This window comes from Schistocerca serialis, chromosome 10 (genome assembly GCF_023864345.2).
Source record: "Schistocerca serialis cubense isolate TAMUIC-IGC-003099 chromosome 10, iqSchSeri2.2, whole genome shotgun sequence".
NCBI classification, from domain to species: Eukaryota; Metazoa; Arthropoda; class Insecta; order Orthoptera; family Acrididae; genus Schistocerca; species Schistocerca serialis.
In genome coordinates this window covers 126,161,169-126,173,183 of record NC_064647.1, presented here as the reverse complement: position 1 = coordinate 126,173,183, position 12,015 = coordinate 126,161,169, and the positions used below count along the sequence as shown (strand labels likewise).

Genomic DNA, 12,015 nt, shown 5'->3' with positions numbered 1-12,015 from the left:
CTTATTTGGTACATGTGAATCACATCCTGATCATAATGGACTCAGTCTCCCAGTACAATCATAAGCACGTGTTATTCGATTACGTGAGAGTGGGGCAAAAAGTACCGAGGTAAGGTTTTCCGCCGGCCGGGGTGGTCGAGCGGTTCTATGCGCTACAGTCTGGAACCGAATCCTGCCTCGGGCATGGGTGTGTGTGATGTCCTTAGGTTAGTTAGGTTTAAGTAGTTCTAAGTTCTAGGGGACTGATGACCTCAGAAGTCCAGTCCCATAGTGCTCAGAGCCATTTCCTAAGTTTTTCCGACTGAAATAACCCCCCGATGGAAAGAGGTATGAATGTGAAGTAAACACGTCGTGGAATGGAACGCCACAGCGCATCGACGGCAGCCATTGTAAACAGGCTGGTGGTCCCCGGAACATCAGAACGACAGCACGCGCGTCACCGGTTCACGCAAGTAAACACTTTCGTATTTGGTATTTTTGATCTACCTCACGAATTTTAACGAGTAGCCTTTAATGTTTCAGTGTTTTATGGTAAGGATTTATCTACTGTTTTGCTACACAATGAGTAAATTACCTATGTTTCGTAACGTAACCAATACCTTGCTATTATTTCAACACGTGTGATGAGGGCTAGATGTTCCGTTTTTCGGGGGACGTTGCGACCTCGAAACAACTTTCCCCAGTTCATTTGTACCAATAATGGAATATAAGTATCGTTATTTTTTTGCATTTGTGGTATGAGGACGTATACCATAAAAACAACACGAGGTTCTGTGTCACAGGAGTTGATGCAAAAAGCAGCAGACGCAGTTCTCAACGATGGCAGTAAAATGAAAACTGTTGCCAAAGAATTAGATATATGATGTTATACAGATCTTCCAAAAGCTAAGATCTGGGGTAGGAAATATCGCGATTGGTTGGAAAAATTTAAAATTGGTCTTTACTGAAGAACAGGAAGATAAGTTAGCAGAATATCTGATGTAAAGTGCTTCAACTTTCTTTGGTCTTCTGCCAGAAGGAGTCAAAAAGTTAGCGTACCAATGAGCACTGAAATTAAATGCTCGGAAGTGAAGTGTGTTAAACGAAAGGTTTTACAAACGAGTAGTGAAAGGTCTGAGCGTGGAGAGGGCAGTTTAGAGTATTATCGTCTAGTGTGCTGTGACAGTTACTCGAGTTCACTTTCTCGGGAAGAATGCATTCAGTGTCAAGAATGAAAGAACTTGGTCCATTCTAGATGTAGGCAGAATCAAGCCTTATTAACCTACGTATGCCCGAACTGTGATTGTGGTTGATATATCTTGTGATCATTAATGAATTATATGTTTTCTGCCAGTGACAGCGATAGACAATTTCAGCCTAAGACAAGGCTGATATGATTGAAGACTTAACTATCAAGGCTGAGTAGTTACAAGTAATTTGAGAATCTGTTAATTACTAAAGGGTTATTAGCTGTTTGAGTACAAATTATAGTTACTTGTTATATAACATAAAAATGTTTACCTGATGATTCGTGCGACATTGTTGATTATTACTTAAATAATCAGATATGTTATTGTTTTTTATTTAAAAATAACGGTTTTAACAACTATGGTAACAACTTATCGTGGCTTGTTAACAACTTGCCCCAAGTAGGGGTAAGTTATTATTTTACGAGTTTAGACGTTAAAACATTATTACTAAAAAAAATCTAACAACAAATGACAACAAAAACTTTGTTAATATCGAAGTTACATACATAAGTTAATTTGATTGCATCGCATGAATACTAAAATCAAGTAGTCTTAACGAATTCTGAGCTTAACTAAAAATCGGAACTTGTAGCTCCTCTCTCCCCTACCCCAAATCTCTGGTTACAGCCAGACAAATTCTAATCGCCAGCCACGAATATCAGCTGCTCAGTCGGCATCCTATTTCAACGTTCTTAATCGTAGCATGGTACCGTAACTCCCTTCCGTCTACCTGGAATTTGTCCATATGCCACCAGATACTATTTTCCAACCAAGCTTTAGAGCCAGCAGTTTCACAACCCTTCACATCAGCAACACGTGTACCACTGTCCGAATAATTATCAGCAGACGATGCTCACCTGTTTAGATAACTCTTTGTTCTTCACCTTCTAACGTTTCTTGTTGCTACGTTGAAATTTACAAAAACTGTGCATCTTAAAAGAAACCAGTCCTAGCTGCAAGCTCTTCCCCGTCTTGGTGTAATGAAATCACACCAAAGGAAATAAAAGAGGTGTAAAATAAGTCTGTCAGTGAACGTGCCATAATAAAATAATTACGGGACTTTATTGCCAAATACACTACTGGCCATTAAAATTGCTACACCATGAAGATGACGTGCTACAGACTCGAAATTTTACCGACGGGAAGAAGATGCTGTGATATGCAAATGATTAGCTTTTCAAACGAGGTTGGTGCCGGTGGCGACACCTACAACGTGCTGACATGAGGAAAGTTTCCAACCGATCTCTCATACACAAACAGCAGTTGACCGGCGTTGCCCGGTGAAACGTTCTTGTTATGCCTCATGTAAGGAGGAGAAATGCGTACAATCACATTTCCGACTTTGATGGATGTCGGATTGTAGCCTATCGCGATTGCTGTTTATCGTATCATGACATTCCTGCTCGCGTTGGTCGAGATCCAATGACTGTTAGCAGAATATGGAATTGGTGGGTTCAGGAGGGTAATACGGAACGCCCTCTGGATCCCAACGGCCTCGTATCACTAGCAGTCGAGATGACAGGCATCTTATCCGCATGACTGTAACGGATCGTGCAGCCACGTCTCGATCCCTGACTCAACAGATGGGGACGTTTGCAAGACAACAACCACCTGCACGAACAGTTCGACGACGTTTACAGCAGCATGGACTATCAGTTCGGAGACCGTGGCTGCGGTAACCCTTGACGCTGCATCACAGACAGGAGCACCTGCGATGGTGTACTCAACTACGAATTTGGGTTCCCCATTGGAAAAACGTAATTTATTCGGATGAAGCCAGGTTCTGTTTACAGCATCATGATGGTCGCATCCGTGTTTGGCGACATCGCGGTGAACGCGCATTGGAAGCGTGTGTTCGTCATCGCCATACTGGCGTATCACCCGGCGTGGTGGTATGGGGTGCCATTTGTTACACGTTTCGGTCACCTCTTGTTCGCATTGACGGCACTTTGAACATTGGACGTTACATTTCAGATCCCTGCGAAACCCTACATTTCAGCAGGATAAGGCACAACTGCATATTGCAGGTCCTGTACGGGTCTTTCTCGATACAGAAACTGTTCGACTGTGCCCTGGCCAGCACATTCTGCATATCTCTCACCAATTGAAAAAATGGTTCAAATGGCTCTGAGCACTATGGGACTTAGAACTACTTAAACCTAACTAACCTAAGGACAGCACACAACACCCAGCCATCACGAGGCAGAGAAAATCCCTGACCCCGCCGGGAATCGAACCCGGGAACCCGGGCGTGGGAAGCGAGAACTCTACCTCACGACCACGAGATGCGGGCTCACCAATTGAAAACATCTGGTCAATGGTGGCCGAGCAACTGGTTCGTCACAATACGCCTGTCACTACTCTTAATGAACTGCATGGGCAACTGTACCTGTACACGCTAAGCAAGCTCTGTTTGACTCAATGCCCAGGCGTATCAAGGCTGCTATTACGGCCAGAGGTTGTTCTGCGTATTAATTTCTCAGGATCTATGCACCCAAATTGCGTGAAAATGTAATCACATGTCAGTTCTAGTATAATATATTTGTCCAATGAATACCCGTTTATCATCTGCATTTCTTCTTGGTGTAGCAATTTTAATGGCCAGTAGTGTATATATCAAGTAGTATATCTTACAAACTGTACAGTAATGTAAGTTTAATCCTTTTTCATATATAAACTTAACGTTGCTGTGTTTGATACAGGATGCACTTTTCTGTGTCATAATAAAATGACATCCTAAGCGAAACATATAAGCTTTCAGTTTATGTATGAAAAACCATTAACCTTAGATTATTGTCCAATTTGTAAGATATTTGCAATTTGTAAGATATTTGCCATTGCAGATCTGTAAATTATTGAAGACGTACCGCCGTAATGTTTTTCACAAATTAGCAAATATAATAGAACGAGATTACCTTGTTTTTTGTTAAAAATACTCATCGTAGTAAAGGTAAGTAAAACAGGCTTTCAATATGTTCAAACATAAGAAATGCATTTGTTTAAGAAATAACTCGAGAACAATGGAAGAAGTTTTTAAAGCATTATGTGTGGATACGAGTAACATAAATATTTTCCTTTTTTTTGTAACCCTTTTTCCCAACTTGGTGACGTCAATGGAAGAAAGTTTTAAATAATTGTTTGTGGATACGAGTCATTTATTTTCTTCTATTTTTTTGTATCCCTATTTCCTAGATTTCTGACTACTAAATGAATAGTGTAATGCTAATACCCTTCTGGGACCATTTTGCGGCAGAATCGTTAAATGAATTATATCATTATTTTTGGTGCTAAAGACTAAGTTCATAAAATTATAATAAAAGTTACAATATGCATTTTTTGTAATTTCTTTTGACAACATCCGCTAAAGATGCCTACACGACTCTACAAGACGACGAAAAATTATTAATTGTGTGATATTGCACGCACGATATCACGAAAATAAAAACTACAAATTAAAATTAAAAACATATAGTATATTAGAACAACAGTTTTGTTGAACAGCCGCCGTTTCATGTTTTCCTCCAACCTAGATCAACAAATTGTCAAAGGCATATCATAAAACGTTGCATGGGATAAGGTATGGTGTTCCAAATTAAGTCACTAGGTACATTTTCTTAAAAATCCTGTATTTCAGGTATTAAAAATAATTACAAAGTATATCACACGCAGAAGAGGTACAAAAACAGTACAGTACAAAATATCCATGAAGAGAAATGTGCAGGCATTATGAATTGCAGATGAAGTGCAGATGTATGACTTTGAAGAAATGCATGAGATGTTCAATTAAAGGAAGAGAAGGAAAATGAACCCAGTATTTTCTTGCCACAAGAGTGAAAATGAAGCTGGTAAGACAAGCGGCCATACTGTGTGTGGGGGGGAAAGCTGCTTCCATCTGTCAACTGAGATCTGAAGCCCATTCCTCCGAACCACAGCTGCAGATCTGTTCGGAAGGTGCTGTCTTCGCTTCTGGAGTGGGACTAGTTGTGGCCATCTACGAAAATGCGGCGACGATGCGACAACACCGTGTATGAGGCAATAGCGCGGATGGAGGCGGTGCAGAACTGTCGATCAATGGCACGGTGCGAGGTGGGTGGTGAGGATTTTACCAGATCTTCGAGTGGCCTCTGTAGCCGCCACCGTATCCACCACCGTAGCTGCCCGAGAGGCTGCCAGAGTAGAGGCTTCCACTGCTGATGCCGGAGGAGATGATGGCTCCAGACCCATAGCCACCACCGTAACCACCTCCGTATCCGCCACCGTATCCGCCACCGTATCCGTAGGAGCCACCATATCCACCGCCGAGTGATCCGGACGAGATGATGCCTCCAGAGATGCCCGAGCCGATGCCGGAGCCGATACCGGAGCTGATGAGTGCGGCTCCTCCGCCGATACCACCGGCACCGATTCCGCCGCCGATGCCAATGGAGGAGATTCCGCTGGAGACCGGGACGGGTACAGCTACAGGGCGGGGTTCAGGCACAGTTACGGGGTAAGGCTGGGGGACGGCCACCGGGACGGGGTGGGGTACTCGCACGGGGTACGGTTGTGGCACTGGGACGGGGACTGGACGGGAAACGGGCACCGGGACAGGGCGACTCACTGGAACTGGAACAGGTCTGGGGACTGGAACAGGCACAGGGTGGGGCACACGGACTGGGTAAGGCGCGGGAACGGGCACGGGGCGACTGACGGGGACGGGGACGGGCTGAGGAACTGGGACGGGGCGCTCCACCGGGACGGGCACGGGCTGAGGTTCCGGGACGGTCACCGTCTGGACGACGGTCCTGGTCGGAGCGATGGCTACAGCCCCGACGCCTCCGCCGAGGCCGATGCCGGCACCTCCTCCGAAACCACCTCCGAGACCACCGCCGAGACCTCCTCCGAGGCCACCGCCTAAGCCACTGCCCAGACCAATTCCGCCGGAGCCCAGGCCGATGCCTCCACCGTATCCGTAGCCTCCACCGTATCCGTAGCCGCCGCCATAGCCGTAGCCACCGCCGTAGCCGCCTCCGTAGCCGCCTCCGTAGCTGCCTCCGTAACTGCCTCCGAGGCTTCCTCCGTAGCTCCCGAGGCTAGCGCCTCCTAGGCCACCCCCCAGGCCGTACCCTCCATAGAGAATGCCACGCTTGTCCTTCTTGGTGGCCTCTGCCCCCTTTCCTGCAGCATCCTCAGCTGTGGCCGATGCCAGAAGCACAGCCGCGAGGCATACCTGTCGAACAGACAAACACTCCTTTAAAAATACACTGCAAGAACGCAGACTGAGGTACAGGTGTCATAGTTGCACATTCGAATTTTGATAAGATGTTTGTCTGTGTGAAAAAATGTTATTGGTATTTCAACCATTGCTGATCTTAAAAGGATGTCACATAGTCGCTGGTCGCAGTGGCCAAGCGGTTCTAAGCGCTTCAGTCTGGCACCGCGCGACCGCTACGGTCGCAGGTTCGAATCCTGCCTCAGGCATGGAAGTGTGTGATGTCCTTAGGTTCGTTAGGTTAAAGTAGTTGTAAGTTCTAAGGAACTGATGACCTCATCCGTTTGTTAAAAGATATTCCACACTGTGGTCTATAAAAATAACAAATAAAATATCATGTCACGACATGTATTGACAATATACTTCACTTCAGCCTGTTTCATTTCCTCCTCTGTATGATGAGTGGCCTAAATGCATCAGAAAATCAATGAAATATTTTTGAACCATACAAACATGTAATTACAATGTACAACATTCCTCTATCTTGCGGAGCTCAAAATTCCCTTTAGGTTCAGTTTGGCTTTGGAATTTTTAGGGATGCAAGAATGCTGACTGTGTGCCAGCAAATCTCCTGACGACGCTTTTGTGTGTCGAAATCGGTAGGAATGCTGTAAACAATAATATTAAAAATGCGACTGTAGACTAAAACAAGTACTTTTTTCCGACTGAGTGGACAGAAATGCCATGGAGAAACTTCATGAGAATAGTGTAGGTAATCAGCTCTAAACATTAATCGTCTTCATAATTTACATAAATGGAACAGGTCACTGTTGTTATCAAGGAAGAGGCTGCAATGAATAAATAAATTATTAAAAAATAGTGATTTTACAAATGACATTTCAAGATATTTGTCGCAGCTCATAAAGGAAATAAGGAGCATCCTGTGGAGTAATCAATAAATGGTTCAAATGGCTCTGAGCACTATGGGACTTAACATCTATGGTCATCAGTCCCCTAGAACTCTGAACTACTTAAACCTAACTAACCTAAGGACATCACACAACACCCAGCCATCACGAGGCAGAGAAAATCCCTGACCCCGCTGGGAATCGAACCCGGGAACCCGGGCGTAGAAAGCGAGAACGCTACCGCACGACCACGAGATGCGGGCAGTAATCAATACGAAGAGACTATTATGCAGAACAATAGTTGAAAAATATAAGGAATGTGACAAAATCAGCGAAGAAAATAAAGTATCAGCGGTGAAATGGAATACTGGAAGTGCGAATTTGTAACAAGAAGAAGGGTTTGAACAGTAAATGAATAAATGAGAGACAGAATGAGAACTTGAGGTGATATCAAAAAATAATTGGTATGATGTGGTTTAGTTGGTTTAGACACTTTAAAAGAATACCTAATGACTGATGCTGAAAAATATTAATGCAGCAAGAAACGAGTGGGCAAAGTGGGATTAGAGTATGAAAGTTCAAGCAAGACTGAGGAAGAAACGTGGGGTATTGGGAAGACATACAAGACTGGCTACTTAGTATCGAAAGACGGCACGGATGTAACAAACTTGCCTTCTCAAAATAATTCGCACATTTTAATTTTCCTCAAGTTTCAATGCTGCAGCGATAGAGAAACTTACAAGAGGAGTTATAATAATCGAATTTAAGACACACTGTAATCTTAGTTGCTTTTTCAGGCAAGCGTCGCAACCGATTACAGAATGAAAAAAGAAAATGCGCCCTCTTGAATGTAGCGAGTGTAGAAAAGACTAAAGTTCAGAAAAATGATGGGAATATATAATTTACAGGGCTACCTTACGAACTCTCTTTTGATGCAATAGATTTTGAAACAGATCTCCAAAGACGCATGTTTGAAAATTTGGTCCCTGAACTGGTCCCTAAGGTACTAAAGAAATTAATCAGTTCTGCTTCAGTGCTGTTCAGTCCAAAGGAGTGTACAGAATGAACGATCGAAAATCAGTACCGAGTAGTGCTAAAGCAATACTCCAGAGTAGTAATCTTCCCCCGATTTTATATATTATTTATGCTGCTATAAATTTGAATTTGACAGAACGTAGCATATTCTGCAGACTAATGATCTCAGTCACACTACAGGAATGAACTACAGTATCTGCCCTGTGTTCTTCAACAGACTACTTTTGCACGAGTGTACCAGATGATGCACTACAAAATTAAGAAAATAGAAGAACTGCCTGATGGAAGAGAACTATTATGGATTCTGTAGACCATTTAGAGAAGATTTGCCAGGTGCATTCTTATTTTATACTTTCGAAACTGGTTTGTAAAACTGTGGAAGCCGTCAGATTTGGTCCCTGAATTGAACCCTGTGGTAGTGCAAGGAACTACCAGAGCTGTTGCGCTCATCCAGTGTTTTGAAGCTGTATATCAGTGAGACACTACAAAGTTAAGAAATAGATTTTTCCTAGATGAGGATGCAGAAGACTGAGAGTCCTTACAGACCAAAGATGTGATATTGACCAGAAAAGTATTCTAATTTTCTCCATTTGAATGTAGTTTGTGAAACTGCGGAATGGGCCCAAGAACTGAGCCCTGTTGTGCTACTAGAACTTACCAGCGCAGTTATCCTCATCCTGCTTAGATGCTGTGGATGCTGCGAGAGGATCTCAACTGATGCTTCCACTAGAGCGCCGCCAGTTTATATACACACACACTCACCCACGGGACTGGGCGCGGGCAGCGGATGGTCGCGGAGAAAGGGAGGAGTTTGCCGGCCAAAACCATCCCCCACCCGCGAGGTGACCCGTCAGCGAGGCGCGGCGCGGCTCTCGCGGGGTGGGGAATCGGAAACCGGCGGACGCTGGCGGGGGAAGAGGTCGCACACACGCGTGGACTGCATTTTTTTCCCCCATTACCTCCCGGTGAGCTGCAGCGGCCACTAAAGGAGGCGGCGAACTACTTTCACTGGAGCAGACCGGAGCGCGCACTGGGCAGGGCCCTCCAGACGATGCCGGCGAGCTTTCTCGCTCGCTCAGCCGCAGCGGTCGCGACGCGCGGACACTTGCCGCGCGGACGAGGCGTGGTGGGTGACCTTTCGGCCAGCGAAGTGGAACCTCCGCCGACTTGTCGCCGGCTGACCAGTCGCCCAGCTTCCGCTTTCCATTGCGACACGGGCCGTTCGCCTTTCATCGCAGCGGAAGATGATTCTGCACGTATGGAGACCGCTCGAGCTTCAGTAGTCACGTTTTTGTACGTCCATCCTTCTGATTGAAGCTCTGAGAGAGTTCAGTCGTTCACTTATGTAACAAAATGGAACACCTGCAGCCGTCCTTCCGATATTTATTACATAACTCCCACTTTTGGTGTTTCAATATATCAGTGGTTCTCACCCTGGGGCAATTACCTCCTTAGAGGTAAAATGAGATTTTGTAAGGGGTAACAATACCAAGAGGGCGTCATTGTGCTTCACTCATGAAACTAATTTACTTTTAAGGCGGGTAGGACGTCAAACGGACCGACTTGGAGCACGAGAGGCACCACAGAACATTTTAATTTCCATTGTCTATACTTTTACAAATAAATTCATAAAACTTTGTCAGCATGACCAGGAAGGATTCTGAATACACACTCATAGAAGTGGAAGTTCGAAAACATAACGAAATAATTTTCTTTACATGTGAAATTTCATCTTTTTTTCACTTACTAATGGCAGCATTTGTTGCTATAGCTACACTTTTCTTCATAAGTAAGAGAAATTCTTCGATGAATTTTGCGCAGCATACAAACCATATTTAAAGGTGTATTTTCCACATCTATTAAAAATGTGGTAGAAATTGAGGTAACTAACTATGAAATTTGTGTTTTTTTTAAACGTGAAGTTTAAAATATAACACAGCTCATTCGTTTTTTTTTCATAAATTAAATAAATTCTAGAGTTTCATGCACCTGTAAGTATTCATCGAAGAATCTCTCTAACGTATGAAGAAAAGTGTACCTATACCAACAAATGCAGCCATAAGTAAGTGAAAAAATGATGAAATTTTGACATGTAACAAAAATTATTTTGTTGAGTTTTCGAACTTCCACTGAAATGAGTGTGAGTCCTGAATCCTTCCTGGTGATGCTGACAAAGTTTTATGACTTTATTTGTAAAAGTACAGACACTGGAAATCAAAATGTCCTGTGATGCCTCTCCTGCTCCAAGTCGGCCCGTTTGACGTCCTACCCCCCTTGACGCATCAGTACTGCCGGCCCCAGTGGCCGAGCGGTTCTAGGCGCTTCAGTCTGGAACCGCGCGACCGCTGCGGTCGCAGGTTCGAATCCTACCTCGGGCATGGATGTGTGTGATGTCCTTAGTTTAGTTAGGTTTAGGTAGTTTTAAGTCTAGGGGACTGATGACCTAATATGTAAAGTCCCATAGTGCTCAGAGCCATTTGAACCATTTTGAGCATCAATACTACTATCACAATTTTCTGGAGACTGTAATACAGATTATACAGTGAAGAGCCAAAGGCACTGGTACACCTGCTTAATATCGTATAGATCCCCCGCGAGCACACAGAAGCCGCAACACGACGTGCCATGGACTCGACTAATGTCTGAAGTGCCCGCCCAATTGGCCGTGCGGTCTAACGCACGGCTTTCCAGGAGGGAAGGAGCGCCTGGTCCCCGGCACGAATCCGCCCGCCGCATTTATGTCGAGGTCCGGTGAACCGGCCAGTGTGTGGATGGTTTTTAGGCGGTTTTCCATCTGTCTAGGCGAATGCGGGCTGGTTCCCCTTATTCCGCCTCAGTTTGCGTCGTGATTGCTGCGCAAACACTTCCTCCACGTACGCTTACACCACCATTACTCTACCACGCAAACATAGGGGTTACACTCGTCTGGTGTGAGACGTTCCCTGGGGGCAGTGAATCTACGGAACATGCATTACTGGTCCGTGGACAATCCTCGCTGGCTCAGACAGGTTGAGCGACAGCGACCGTGGACTGTAAGTGTATGGTGCGGAATCATTGGTGACCACCTCATTGGTCCTCACTTGATTGCATGGGCCCAAACAGCTGCAACATACATCGCGTTTCTACAGAATGATCTGCCAACGTTGCTCAAAAATGTCCCACTGGAAACGCGTCGACGTATGTGGTATCAGCATGATGGTGCACCTCCACATTCCGCAATTAACGCTAGGCTGAGCCTTGACAGGATGTTCGACGGGCGTTTCATAGGACGTGGAGGACGCGTAAATTGGCCAGCCCGTTCTCCTGATCTTACACCCCTAGACTTCTTTCTGTGGGGTACGTTAAAGGAGAATGTGTTCCGTGATGTGCCTACAACCCCAGAGGATATGAAACAACGTATTGTGGCAGCCTGCGGCGACATTACACCAGATGTACTGCGACGTGTACGACAATCATTACGCCAGAGATTGCAGTTGTGTACAGCAAATGATGGCCACCACATTGAACATCTACTGGCCTGACATGTCGGGACACACTCTATTCCACTCCATAATTGAAAACGGAAACCACGTGTGTACGTGTACCTCACCCCTCATGGTAATGTACATGTGCGTCAGTGAAAAAGACCAATAAAAAGGTGTTATCATGTGGA

General features: G+C 44.8%; 1 protein-coding gene across 1 annotated transcript in view; it reads right to left on the bottom strand.

Annotated features, from left to right (window-relative positions):
* LOC126424597 (elastin-like) overlaps positions 1-9,105 on the bottom strand; it is a 48,238-nt gene extending 39,133 nt beyond the window's left edge. The window contains exons 1-2 of the mRNA XM_050087337.1: positions 9,022-9,105; positions 5,336-6,438 (exon numbers count right to left, since the gene is read on the bottom strand). Coding sequence (XP_049943294.1) covers positions 5,336-6,438; positions 9,022-9,039 — 1,121 coding nt within the window. The 5' untranslated portion in view covers positions 9,040-9,105. The remainder of the gene's footprint in view (positions 1-5,335; positions 6,439-9,021) is intronic.
* Between the last annotated feature and the right edge of the window lie 2,910 nt (positions 9,106-12,015).